The sequence below is a fragment of the Pagrus major genome, chromosome 18, assembly GCF_040436345.1.
Source record: "Pagrus major chromosome 18, Pma_NU_1.0".
In the NCBI taxonomy this organism is placed as follows: domain Eukaryota; kingdom Metazoa; phylum Chordata; class Actinopteri; order Spariformes; family Sparidae; genus Pagrus; species Pagrus major.
Window position 1 is genome coordinate 33,198,388 of NC_133232.1, and position 14,632 is coordinate 33,213,019.

At 40.8% G+C, this 14,632-nt stretch overlaps 1 protein-coding gene across 1 annotated transcript; it reads right to left on the reverse strand.

The window, feature by feature from the left end:
* Positions 1-48: 48 nt before the first annotated feature.
* LOC141012806 (uncharacterized) lies at positions 49-13,692 on the reverse strand. Its single transcript, XM_073486332.1, has 18 exons — positions 13,532-13,692; positions 10,384-10,426; positions 6,909-7,062; positions 5,850-5,902; positions 5,142-5,184; positions 3,784-3,807; positions 3,607-3,657; positions 3,486-3,526; positions 3,375-3,385; positions 3,184-3,291; positions 2,897-2,918; positions 1,688-1,712; positions 1,531-1,609; positions 1,429-1,445; positions 1,258-1,352; positions 741-818; positions 500-655; positions 49-412 (listed from the first exon to the last, which is right to left on the reverse strand). The coding sequence occupies exons 2-18, from the start codon at positions 10,384-10,386 to the stop codon at positions 257-259; spliced, it is 1,116 nt and encodes a 371-aa protein (XP_073342433.1). The 5' UTR covers positions 10,387-10,426; positions 13,532-13,692; the 3' UTR covers positions 49-256.
* Positions 13,693-14,632: the final 940 nt, after the last annotated feature.

Below are 14,632 nucleotides of genomic sequence, written 5' to 3' on the forward strand. Positions count from 1 at the left end.
GAATGTTGTGCAAACATTATGTGTAAAAGTAATCCCACTACACTCAGATAAAACACATGAAACACATTTTTTATTGATACAAGCAAACACTTTCACAATTTGTTTACACTGTCGGTTTTTTTCTCACACGCTCCTGTTGAGCTGCAGTGGGTGTGTTGTGGTTACATGGAGACATAATCGGTTGTGACAAACCAGACTGGATTCACTAGATTATCTTCCCTGGAGTGGTGTGTTTGTGTGTGTGTGTGTGTGTGTGTTACTGCAGCAGCTGGTCAACATCCCTTTTGGTCACCGGACATGTCAGCACAACACAGTTTTCTGGGTATCTGCTTCCGGGCACATTTCTCCCGCTGATGAGGATTATTGGAAAAAGGGAGTGGAACTTGATGATCTCTGCCACAGTGTTAAACATCTGAGGAGAAACAAGACGTGAGCCTCGGTAATATTTAGTGCTGAAGAGCGTGATTGTTGAACTAGCTTCATGAATCCGTCCACTCACATCGTTTGATCGTTGGCTTGTTCCCAGGGCGAACTTGCCCGTGCTCTCGATGAACCGGATTTTTACATTGTAAACCTTCTTCTCGTGATACACGGACAAAACCAAGGGTTCGCTGTTGGTGTTGACGGAGCAGTCTCGTACCAAAAAGGCCCCATCCTGAAGTGAATGAGGAAAGAAGAAAAGGTGTTAGCTGAGCTTCAGATGAATCATCCTGTGACTCATTTCATGTTAGAAGAGGTACCTTGTTCACCAGGTGTAAGGCGTGCTCGGCCTCTGCTCGATTACAAGTCCCAACATACCAGTCTTCTTCACAGGAGGTCTGCCAAGTATCACAGAGTTCAGTGTATTGTGTTTTTAGGATAAGGATAAGTTCACCCAAAAATGAAGACTTTCTCATGAACTACTCGACCGCATGCCGATGGAAAGTCAGCAGAAGTTTCATAGTCCACAAAACTTTTCTGGAGCTTCACAGTGTTGCAGCTTTCTCCTAAACAACTGAAGTAGATGGGGACTAAGGTCTTTTCAAATCAATTTGCGAGTCTTGGATCACACCGGATGAGCTGAATGGAGCCACCTGATGTTTTCTTTTCAGTTGTTTCATTACGTTTTAAAACAAGTCCCCGCCTACGTCGGTTGTTTCGGAGCTCCAGAAATGTGTTGAGAACCAGGAGACTTTGTTGACTTTTCATCGGCATGGCGTGAGAAGACTGAATTTTTATTTTTTGGTGAACTTTTCCTTTAAGTGGCAGCAAGTATACCTGCTGGGGCTTTTCCATCGGAACAAACTCATGTTGGTCGATGTCTTCTTTAGTCTGAGGCCACTCGTGGTGATGACGTTTCGATGGCACCCTTTCTACAAGCAGAAGATAATGTTGACTTATTTAATCGATGTCTGTATAAAGATAGCGGTGATCTGCGACATCACTCACCTAGGCTCCGTTGCGCCCTAAATAAAGGAAGAAAGAGCAAAATGTAAATCAAATATAACACGACATCATTATCCCGTTAAACCTGAGAAACGGAGGTCGCACCTCCAGTCGATTTCATGAGTCTCCAGATCCAAAGAATGTCTTTGGTTGTTGTGATGGACGCTGTCGGCACGCTGTAGACCTGAAAACATTCAGCATTATTACAACGATCGAGATGTTTGAAAGCAAAATGTAACATTCACAGTAGCTTATCTCTTACCTTGGGAATGTGGACTGACTTCTCCCTGTTAAAAGACAAAGATGTTGGGCAGGTTACAAAGAATAAAACATAGTCAACAAAATGATAAGTGGAAATTTAATGGTGTAAAACACTGGTTGATTATTGAGTTCAAAGAAAGGAGCAAATAGAAAACTACATTATTTCAGGGCTACAGGAGTCGACACCTTTAAAAAGATTACAGTCTGGGTTTAAAATGAGTCCAACATGGACTGAAATGTTGTTGCACATTCTTCACAGTTTGTCCGTGCAGCGCTGTCATGTATCAGAGAGAAACATTTAAACCAGATTCTAGTCTGTGTCTCCTGTTTTGTTCCCTCCCTCTCTGCACTGTAACGTTTTCCTGCACCAGAGAGGAAGATAAGGACCGGACAGATAAGGACAAGGAGCAGCCCAACCCTCGCAAACCTCAGATCTTTAACTGAAGGGGAATTCAGATATTTTAAAACACGGGCTCTATAGTTTCATGTTTTGGAAATTGCCACTGCAACATATTACTTTGGGTCAAAGTTACACCCCCTTAAAGTGCACGTTGTTGCCGCTGACAGGCCGAGGTTGTTACTCTAAGCGTCTGACAACATTTTCTTGTTGTCAGACTTTTCATTTAGAGATAGACCTTTTTGTAACGGGAAACACAAGTCTTGTTCTCACAAGTCTCCCTCTGAAATCTAGCGTGAATTGACGTTGTTGCAGGAATATGACGGTGGAAACGTGAGTCAGAGTCGGAGAGATAAGTTTGGAGTTTACAAAGAGGAACCTGCCAGCAAGAACATGACTGCGTATTTTAGCAACAACTGTAAAAAAAAACTCACCACACGAGTTTTCAGAGCAAGAAAACAGATTTTATTATTTAACAAAACCATCTGTCTCGGTCAGAATCGTTTCCTTAATGTTGGCAGACACTCAAGAGTAACAACCTCAGCCTGTCAGTCGAGCAATGAGCAATTTTAGTGGACAAAACTTTGACCCAATAAACCCAATAATGAGCAAAATAAAGGACCTTTAATAGTCTGATTGCAAAGTAACTAGTTAGTAAAGCTGCCAAATATTTTTAGCAAACTAAAAAGTACAAATATTTGCCTCCAAAATGTGGTGAAGTAGAAGTATAAAGTAGTACATGTACTTAGTTACCTTCCATCTCTGTAAACAATAAAATAAATCTAAAATCTGAGCAGATTTTTCACTACTTACTTTTCTAATTGGTCTCCTGCCACTGAAATGAAGAAAGGAGTGTTATTGTTTTATTCATCACATCACAACGTGTTTTATTTACAGATCACCTTGAGTCTTTCCTGTCATTATCCTTCTAACCAGCAGATGGTGCCACTGCTACACTAGAGGGCCTCCGTCCACTCACACAGAGGAAGGAGTCACACCGGGTCAAGTTTACAGCACAATACAACAACAGCAGCTGCAGACTCTCAGCAGGAAACACTGATGCTCTCGTTTCCTGAGTCAGAGGGTAAAACAGTACTCACTCTCCACCGCGGGGCTCGTGCAGAGTCAGCTCGGGCAAGTGGCTCACTAACTCCGAGGTAAAGGGTGGAGATGGAGGTGGAGATGGAGGTGGAGATGATGGAGAGGGCCTGGAGGAGCAGAGACTTTAGCTGCAAGTCCATTCATAAAAAAACAGTAACGAATGACTTGAAGTAGTAGTTGAGCAAATTACCTGCGTGAGTGCTGTGATATCAGGAAGGAGAGAAAATCGGTCGCGTGTTTTAATGAGTTGCAACACAGACAGAAACAGAGTCAATCAGCTGCACACGTCACAGGTGTTTACCTGGTCTGCTGGTCTCCTGACTGGAGGTGCGGGCCTTCTTTCTGTAAGAGCAACAGTGTGAGTATTTGGGGATGCTTCTGAGGCCCCGGGTGGTGAAAGTTAATACTTCAGAGTTTCTTACCGAATCTGGTCTTTCTTCTACCTGGCTTCAGGTCTCTGTTTATAGCAGGCCCTGTGTTTAATGCACAAAAGTGATTATGTGCAGACAGAAGTTCTGCACTGAAGTAAGATTTTGACGTTCACACAGTATTTTTCTTTTTCAAAACATGAAACATATAATCAGCTAAATATCACTCACTCATACGTCTACTGAGGTCAGGAGCTGTAAGGCAGTCAGAGAACAAAAGATTATATTTAACCGAGCAGAGTTAAAGCTGTGGGGAACCTGACTGGTCTCGGCATCGTCTTTAAATTAAAAGCCTTTTATAATAAAAACACGAAACCTTTTCATTCATTTCATGGGCTTCATTTTCCACAATCTGGTTTAGGAGCTTTAAAGATTTTGTAAAGGGCCACGGATACGTTGTTATAGCCTAATCCAAGAGACAATGACCGTCTCTACACAAATCCACAAGAGACAATTAATACAGACAAGTAAATATATAAGAACAGAAACTGTAGTACAATATTATAAAAACAACAACTGTAAAACAAAAAGGACCAGTTATGCCAGTTATTTCCAAAGTAATTCCAGAAATTCAGTAAAACAAAGAACATTTTTTTCTCATGTTTTTATTATAAAATGGCTCAAATTTTAAGATGATGCAGATTTTGTTCCCCTCATCTTATTGTCAGTAACTGACTCGTGATCTAGCAGATGTCCTTCATGATGCGCCCTGATTTTCTGACCTTGCTGATACCGGACTTTAACGTTACGTGGGCAGTTCATAAAGAGTTTAAGCTCTCCGTCTGTGTGAGATGCAGTCTGGTTGTTGCATGTTATTTTTTCTGAATCCAGACGAAACTTTAATATCCAAGTAAGAGTGTATAGATTAGCTGAGACATGGTGGGATCTGAAGTGGTTAGTGGATACAGGAAACTCTCAGGTCTGTAGATAAATTCATGTTCGACATAAACATTTTCAGCTTTTATACTCGAGACAAGGGTGTATATAGTCTTTCCGTTTAGGTCAAGGGAATTAATTAATTTATGCGTATGATTTAAAACATCACCCAGCCTTTATGTGCATCCATTCAGCTGTGAAAATCATTTTCAGTTTTCTTTGTTGAGGTCTTATGAATGTCTGTAAAATCAATAAAATAAAAAATAAACTGTCTGCCTCTGGTAGTTTTCAGAAGTTAACAGCTTCCTTACAAAGGATGAAAAGACTGAACCGTGCAATAAATCTCTTTTCAGTGTTTTCATTATGATGAGCAACTCTTACACATCCCACAGAGCCATTTCATTCAATGCAAACTCTTGAATAATGCAGGTTAAGTGACCCTATGTAACTTCTGCAGAGCAGCAGCCTGTGGCCAAGCAGAGAGAAGTCATGAGGTCAGTGAGCTGAGACAGGGATCTCTTTCAAACACGAATATCTATCTGGAGTTTGCTAAATGAGGCTGCGAGAGCAAAACCAAAGCCTGAACTGAGCAACACAGAATATCGTTACCTCGTAGCTCAAAATTCAGATTACGGAGAGCTCCGTCACTTTACCTGACGGTCGTGGGATTTCTCTCAGATGGATGTTGGAGTTGCCCTGATGGAGCGGAGGGCAGAACATCACACATGAAGCACCAGCAGACATTTATAGCCCGACACAATCACCAGAATAAATGTTGGCAATGAACTTTTCTCTGCGAACCACAGATTGTTTTTTATGTTTCATGTTTCAATTTTCAGTTGTTACGTCGTGAACACTGTGTTTATGTTCTGGTTAAGTTTAGGCTGTAAACCACTCATAAGGCTGCAGGATAAGATCATGTTTTGACCTTTGTCGCCACAAACACGGTTGGAAACGGCATCTCAATAACAACACCCAGTGGTTTCACAGCATCTTGAACAGTGGTCTCATCAGCTGTTATGCCACCACTAGGTCAGCTCATGTACAGTACATGTTAGGGCCCTGGCACACTGATGTTGGGACAAGGGGTGTCGCATTATCACAATATGCAAAATTCAAAAATGAAATACTGATATTGGTAATAACACTTATGGTTCCAGACTCTCTCAGCCTCCCTACACTCAGATTTGATTGCTCCCGGGCTCTAGTTTTTTGCGGCCCTTGTCGGTGGCTTTTCGTAGCATGAATCGGCGACGGAGCCCGTTGATAAGAGAAATCACAGAAAATGTTTAAATGCCAACATTTTATTTCTAGCGACTGAGATGGATATTAATTCAAAGAAAACAAGAGATAAAGCTTACTGAGGAGAGCGACGACAGGCTCTGAGCCGACGATGACCTTGGAAGACCCCTGTCTTGAAAAAGCAAAAGAAGTTGTGAAGCTGGCAGTCTTATCAGCGACAGTAATGACAGTAGTTTCAGAAGCTCCAGTGTTAGTTTGAGAGTTGAAACAGTTTGTATCGCTGTAACTCGGTCGCTGCCGGTCCCAGCAGTACGCTGCAGCAGCAGACTGTATTGATTACAGAGGGCGAACACTCCAAGTGTGAGCAAATTTAGAAAGCCACATTCAGTATAAAGCTGTAGACGTGCAGCTGCGAGGCCCCTGGCTGTGGGCCACAAACATGCAGCAGAGTAAAGGGAGTCTATTCACACTACACGCTTCCCTCGCTCCCCCTTCGGCTGCTGGATAATTGTAATCTCCCGCAGTCTGACTCAGCCAACAGATGGCCCTGGAGACCCACTGGCAGATCATGCTCACTCAGCAGGAGCTCGCTCTCTCTCAGATCCTCACTGCTTTCATTCTCACCACAGTTTGTGGTGGAGCTTCATTCAGCTTCATTCTAATTATGTTCACCAGAGGAAAAGGAAACATACTCACACTCAACGCCTTTTTAAGTCTGGTGCCTAGACTCCTTAGTCTTTTGGATACTTTATTATGACTTTATTTTTCTATTATTCTTATTTTGTCATGTTTTTTAATCTTTTATCTCCCTCTGAGATCAATCAAGTCTTATTTTATTTTATTCCATTTATAAATGTCCACTTTTTTATACACAGTTAAAGCGAACAGGAGTAATGAGAGTAAGACGGGTGGTGACGAACATTAAAGGTCACATTTACTCCTTCGGATGCACAGAATTACTCAGTTTGAGTCTCTGAGCGACCGACACAGCAGTTTTGTGGTTAACTGTTGCTGACTCGGTGTCGCTGTCATCGACGTCAACATGTTCAGTATGTAAGAGAAATGTGTAAACCCCACCCCCTTTATAAAGTCATTTTGAAAGCGAGTTTGAAACCTACACAAAATGAGAATTGAAATTACCAAAGTAAGAGTTAAAAAAAATCATTGGTCTTCTCTACCTGCGTACTCTTGCTCAGCGTGTATGGGCCTCGCAGGAAGTATGCGCACATTTAGCACTTCCTCCTGGTCATCCACCACGTCGTAGTCAGACTCCGCGACGCTGTTGTAGTTACCACATCTTAGTTTTCTGTTTCTGTCTATCCTGCTGCGATCCTGCAGAGAGGAAAGAGCAGAAATGGAGACGTTAAAAAAGATACCACAGACGAACTTCAGAAACCTCGGACAAATCAAAATCATTACACCACAGTCAATCGATGTGTTGACAGGCAAAGACGTCTTTATTTCTTGTCACGCTGCGCTCTTAGAAAGGAAAACCTTTGTAAAAAGCCTCATTTGGACGTTCAGTGTTCTTTGTTAAAGGAACAAAACTTTGGGACTGTTTACCCACTGAGTCGAAAATGTCACAGCTTTTTACCAGCGGTGTTAAATCATGGCCGAAACTGATGCAGTGATCTCACACCTGATCCAAAATCACACAAATGTCTGCACTTACATAGTTCTGTGTCTTTGTACTTGTAATTGTAACTGCATGCAGATAAATACATCTGAGTTTGTGTTATTACCTCATTGATATCGTAAATATTTAAACTCTGAGTTTGTATTTCTTCTGCAAAAAATACAAATAAATAAAAAACTCAACTAAAAACAAATGAAGTGTTAGAGGGAGAAGCAGCGCCGATAAAGTCACGTCATCTCAAACTTAGAGTCCCAGGAACTACTGGTTTTGCACGTGACTCTACACCTGACGATGGCCTGGACGCTGTTGTTGCTTATCAACTAATTTGCAGCTGCAGATATTTAAAAATGGTGGTTGACATAAAAATACTCAAGTAGGCAACCAATCAGAAATGTTCAGCGCTGTCAGCCCTTCCCTCAAAGTGCTTTTGAGGGGTGAAATGATGTCCCTGGATCTTCATTTAGATGCTGGTCCCTGCAGTGGAAACACAGAGATCCTCCAAAGGTTCCTGGTCCCCAGGGAAGGTCTTTTGATAACAATGTCCATCAACTTATTGGAAAAATCATTTACTAATCTGCTTTAAAAAAAACCCAGTAGAATCACCGAAGCATGCAACTACTTTTGCTTCTTTAGCTCTTTACTCGCATCAACATACAGTGTTATAATCGGAGCAGACAGCTACCCATTAAAGCCTTTGCACACACAGCACTGATAAGCACAGGAAGCTGCTGCGAGGTGTTGCAATAAAAACACACCGCTCGTCTCAGAGGGATTTCCTCTTTAAAGCTTCTCTGCTCACAGTCACGCAGACACGGACACACATGAAGTCAGAGATATATTAAGAAATGTGACTCCAATGAAAGTGACTGTCTGTCTGTGACATAGTGTTCGTCTGCTAAATAATCAGCATCGTCTATTTGTGTGAAGAACATGATGCAAAGTGCATCCTCTGTGTATTTTTGAGCAGCTGCAGGCGAAGCTGTGAAAAGGGCTGACATCAGGGTGGATACATGATCAGTGGCAAATCAAACCAGCTTCTATCACTCAATCTAAAAGCTCCGCATCAGAAACGGTTGTTTTGTAATTACGAGGAGAGTCCAGATCGACTTTTCCAAAGAGGAAATGGGTGTTTTTGTCCGGCAGGTGCAGCGTCACCACCTGGTATTCATGCTACACTGAATATTAGTTTTCACACGTAACGATGAACCCTGGGAGTTTATCTGGAAAGACAATAACGTGAATGTTTTCCTCTATATGTGCACAACATTTCATATTACACACTTAATTATTTAAATAAATAAAATTCACATTTTTAACTTTTTGTAGGTCAAAAAATGACAGCATGCAACATACCACAGCTACTCTGCACTACTTATCTCACATTCTGTTTATTCATATTTATTATATATATATATATATATATATATATATATATATATATATATATATATATATATATATATATATATATATATATATATATATATATAAATGTGAACTTTATTTATAGTACATCTCTCATATTTACACCGTGCAGCTATCCTGTATAATCCCTGTGTGCAATTATATTCATTTATTTTATTTTTTTTGTGTATTACTACATATCATGTGCATTACAATTATGGATGCAGATGTCCTGTGCAATTGTCCTGGGCAGTGTTACCAAAAGTCAAACTTAATACTACTTCAAATATTACTTTTAAAGTGAAAAAGTGAAAGTCACCCATACGAATAGTACTTGAGAAAAAGTCTTGAGGATCTAGTAAAGTCAAAGTAAATTCCATATACAGTGTACATATATGTGCAGACTGTATACTATGGTTCGACTGGTCATCATATACTTGTTTTTTATGCAATTGCTGATAAAATACATGAAAAAAAGTTTTACTGGCTCTGATGCAGCAAAATAACTAGTAACTAAAGTTATCAAATAAATGAAGTGGAGTTAAAATCTGCCTCTAAAATGTAAAAGAGTGGAGGTATAATGTAGCAAGAGACAGTATTCAATATAATGTTTGTATAGTGTTTAATATGAGTATTGGTATTTTACTGTATTTTTTCTATCCATCACTCGATCTCTGCCTCATGCTCAGCTGCTGTAACAATTATCCGAGGTGAAGGATCAATAAAGCCTTATCTTCCCCTAATGCTCTCTGTGAAAGTAAAAGTAAAATGAGTCTCTGCTCCGATTAAAAGTCAACTTAAAAAATTGAAAAACATTTTTTAAATTTTTTTCTGCTCATCACATTTTGGTGCAAACGTCACAGAGACCACTCCGGTGAGCGCCACTTCCTCCCATCAACAACGCCTGTGACATTGTTGGAGATTTAATAATTTAATGAAAACATGTCTCAGCCCCTGACCTGCAGCGAGGAGGCACTGCGGTCTGCAGATGTGTTCGAATCAACTAAAAAGGGAAAGGCTGCCATCATCCTACAGGCGGATGACGGTTACTGGGAGTGCACACTTTGTCTTATAGCACCACTGCAAGACTGAAGCTAGAGAAACATCAGAGGAGAGACTGGAGCTGTGCCATCGCTCTGTGCTGCAGAGCAAACAATAGAAAGTTGATCGTAAAAAGCTGATCTGATTTTAATGGCAGGTTTCCCAAAAAACAGGCTGTTACACAGTGTGTGTGCAATTAAGAGTGATTCATTAATGTCATTAATCAGAGCTGAGTGTTCTTAAGGCGAGAATGTTGTTTCCTGATTTTACAGCCTCAAGTTTTTTAATCTAGATGTTTAAAATATAGAATAAATGTGTCATAAAAATATGATGAGCTTTAGTAGGACTAAATAAATTGAAATATATTCCTAATAAACTGTAAAAATAGTCTTTTTTTCTGCTCTGTTCTTCTTTCTGCGCACTAACAATGACACAGCAGACTCTCACTCTTTACTCATTTTCTCTGCTAAAAGGTAATTACACAGAGGGGCTGCGGACTCCCGAAGTTTCCCCTGGGAACGTTCGTGTGGAGCCATCGGGGGAACACAGTGGGTACGGGCGCCATAACTCACCATTATCACAGCAGACTCATGGCTGTTCCCTCTCTCTCTGCAGCTAACGAGGGAGTGAAGCAGAAATGAAAAACATCGTTAGTTTGGTGTCCTGCTAAAGAATGTGGCCGTCCAGCACAATCCTGTCCTCTGACGTTAAAACCCACAGAAGAAAGATGTCTTCATACACAAACTGAGCTGCTGGAGGCAAGAAACTACATCTGGATTTGTACAAATATTGATAGATTTGTTTTTAAATATGATTTCTTTTTTGACATAAGCGTCGAACAGGAGGACAGAATATCAGACATGTGTGGCTAATCTTTACAACATCCCACTGAGCCTCATGGATTAGTAAATCAAGATTTGTGCCCCCTCACCTGGAAGAGATCAGACTTTGGGTCAAAATGATCAATCTATGTTGTTTTTGTTGTATCAGAGGAATCAGAGGAAGTTTTTGTTCGGTTTTTTCCGTTTGCATAAAATTTCGAATGCGATATTCTTTAACGTGCTTTATGTTAACACAGCTAGAGTCCGGCTGTGTTAAAGACTTAAATCAAGTCTGACAACGAGTTAACTGAGGGCAGCTGGACTTAATACGAGCTCCCTGCACTGAGACCGAGGGAGGATGTTGAGGTAGAAGAGCTGCTGGTTGACACTTCAGGTGTTCTGTGTTTATTCCGTCTTGTGAAGGTTGAATACATCCTCATTCATTCCTGATAAAAGGTTGGTTGCAACATCTGTTATTTTAAAAGCACATTGCAATGAGCCCTTCACAAGGCTGAATAAGCACAGATCCTTCATGAGTCTTTTAGCTTTTAAAGACTTAATATAATTTCAAAATCCTGCTTCCTGAGAAAGAGGCAGGAAGAGGAAGAGAGAAACACAAGGTCAGGGCCAGTCAATCACTCTTCGATTGACAGGATTGTATCTTTATAATCCCTTTGGCTGTGAAGGAAAACATAACAGGAAGCAGGAAGGAAACCTTCCCGAAATAGAAGTGAGGACATTTAAGCGAGGGCCGGGGATTGTGAGGATGCCAGGAGACATTACAGGCTACCAACTGACAGTCCCAAAAGGGGAGAATCAAACTCGGGATTGGATTTGGCACCGCGGTCCGACGCTCAGCGGGGCCGTCTGGCTCCTCCGCAGAGCTTACAGGGAAGTGGTGTTGGAAGAGACGCATGAAAAGGAAGGAGATTAGATGCACGGAGCAGTTTAGGCTGGAAAATAAAGTTCTGCCCTGCGGAGATTGGGAGCAGAGAACGTGTGGCAACTCAAACCACCCGGCTACTTAAAGATTTGTGACCTGGCCTCAAGAAAGTGTCGACAGCAGAGAGAGCGAGAAGAAGCTCAGCCAGAGGAGGGAAACCGGATCAAACTCTGCAGACTGTTTGTCATAAAATGTTTACTTTACTTCATTCACTTTAAAAGTAAAGAGCTCAAGTTAAAATATAACTTTTCTATGAGTGAAATTCGCCCACACAGAGTAAAAGTCTCGATTTATCTGATATTAAACGTACTTAAGAATTAAAAATATGTTTTTATGGTAATGTGTGGATTCATGTCTCAAAAGTGCAAATAAAAGTAAATTAAATATGTAGTTACATGATGGTTCATACTGTGATCTGTGGCTCGGCCAATTATGAATCTGAATTTTTCTGATTATCGGAGTCATGTTTTGTTTTTGTTGACTTAAATCTGATTATCCATAAAATGAATTAACTTAAAAACGCAGCACTTGTTCAGCACGCAGAAGCTGTCAAATGAAGGTAGAGGAGTAAAAAGTACAATATTTACCTCCAAAATGTAGTACAGTACTTGAGTAAATGTAAAGATCACCCATAGGAATAGTAATCAAGTAAAAGTCTTAAAGTATCTGATATGAAATGTATTCAGTTATCAAAATTACAAGAACCACCTGACCGATTATCAGATCCCGAACTCATCTTTTTTCTGATTTCTGATCATCGGATTAATTTGCAGATTACGTTGCTGCTTTGGCTCTGATGCAGCATGTAATCTGCAAAGTAACTAGTAACTAAAGTCAAATAAATGTAGTGGAGTAAAAAGTACAATATTTGCCTCCAAAATGTAGTGGAGTGGAAGTATAAAGTAGCAGAACATGGAAAAATACTCAAGTACAAATACTTCAAAATTGTACTTAAGTATAATACTTGTGTAAATGTACTTAGTTACATTCCTTTACCGTAATTTAGTCGTCCTCTTTTTAAATCCAGACCGTGTTCATGACCAACGAAACTGAGACCAGGACCGGTGCGAGTCTCACACTCACCCACAGAAGACTCCTCTCTTCATTCACCTCAGTTATTGCTTGGTGTGTGTAAACGTGCCACGAGAAACGTCTTGATAAAACCATCTAAAGCATCGCAGACCTGAATTTTATATGTGGAATGATCCTTGTTTTACAACTGACACAAAACATTTCAACTTTTCTGGGTGACTCTTGTCTTCCAGTCAACCCAGTCACCAGAGCCAAGCCCAAGTTTCTGCGAAATAACAGAGAATTTCAAGATGGACGTTTCTTTATGTTGCAACTTTATGTTTGTTTAGGTTCAATTCTCTATTTGTCTTTTGTCACAACGCTGTGCTCGTGCTCCGGTTAGGTTTAGGCACATAAAACACTCGGTCAGGGTCGGAAACACATCATGGTTCGGCTTAAAAATGTTTTCTCGCCACAAAAAAAAAAAAAAAAACGGTTGGAAATCCTCGACTCCTTCTTGGTCTGAGACAAAACCGAATAAAAAATGTGGCTGAGACCGAGACCGCCAAAAAGTGGTCTTACTAAGTACGACGCCACTAAATCCAGAACTAAACTGTTTGTATCTGTGCGTCTTTTAAGAAATTGGTTGTTTTTATATATTTTCTTTGTTTTGTGATTGTGCTTCATTGCGTATAGACGAGAGGTGCCACCCTAACTCGCACTTCAAGATGAGAAGCCTGTACATTACAGTTCATATATGACATTAACTTTAAAATCTCAAACTGGAAGCTTGTTCTTGAATTTTTAATCAGAGCACGACTCTCAACCGGAGCTGAAAATACTGCATTTCAAAGCGCATCTCTATACTTGGCCTTTTTTTTCACCTAATCTCTTCCTGCACGCTCCCCAGCACTTGAAAGTTGAGATCCATTCAGCGTTACTCACCTTCTCAGAAGACAACTAGCACACCTGCGTCAGTGGATGCCCAGAAAGTTTCTGCCTACTTGGTCGCATGTATTCGGTTACAGAAACAGACGGTCTGCAGCTTTTCTTCCAGTCGACATGCAGAAAACACCTGGGCTGCCTCGAGTCAGAGCGTCGCACTGACACAGCCCACTGCAGTAACCCAAAATGACTTCCTGTGTGGTGAGTAACCGGCCTATAACCAGAGGCCCTCACTGTTGCTTGAGACGGTAAAAGGTTTGTTGTGGAGGGCGTCATGTAATCTGACTCCAGAGATCTTCACGTCAAAACATTTTGTGGAAAACACTTTGATAAATGTGCATTTTGTCTTTTAACTTTTTTAACTAATCTTTGCATCAGTCCATCAGGAGACTCGCCCTCGATCTGTGATGTGTTGGGCAGCGTTGACAGCTTTGCAGGTGTGAAGCTTCTTTATGCAACGCAAAATGTAAACGTGCAAGTTCCTGGACTAAATCTGACAAACCAGACTCAGAACATTTGCTCTGTAAATCAGGGTCAGATGAATCTGCCAGCACTACGGGGGTATTTCTCTTAATTCGAGCAGGAACACTGTGACATTTCAACACCTGCTCTGCCGAGTGCAAAAGGAAGCAGGCTGACATTTACTCAGTTCATTAGATCATCATCTGGCATCAGGTTTATATCAAACAGGAAGACAATATTTTACTCAAGTTTAACCTTTCGGAGTGATATTTCACGTAATATTTACGTCCTGCAGCATCAACACTTAATGAAGAGTCAACTGCCAATTAGGTCACACTTTAAAACTCAACACACAACTTCAGCACTCAGGTGAATAAATCTTTAATGGCAACATGAGTTAGTATCAGACTGATGGTTAAATGTTCAGACGATGAGAAGAGCTAAACTGTGAGAGCTCAAAGGAAGCAGACAAATCAGAGATCTGAGAACAGGACACACCGGCAGTCGCTGGAGATCAAGTGTTACTCTACCTACAGGATATTATGCAGTGATATTCTGCTTAAAGGCCTCGTTTTCTCACCTTTAAAAAAAGCGTGACCTCAAACACCAACCACGACTACTCAAGGTTACTTTCTGATC

What these genes read in the sequence shown, in the direction of transcription:
- LOC141012806 (XM_073486332.1), bottom strand. An exon ending in CGATGGAAAAGCCCCAGCAG is followed by an intron (nt 819 to 1,257) that starts GTATACTTGCTG and finishes GATACTTGGCAG; the next exon opens with ACCTCCTGTGAAGAAGACTG. An exon ending in CAAGCCAACGATCAAACGAT is followed by an intron (nt 413 to 499) that starts GTGAGTGGACGG and finishes GTTTCTCCTCAG; the next exon opens with ATGTTTAACACTGTGGCAGA.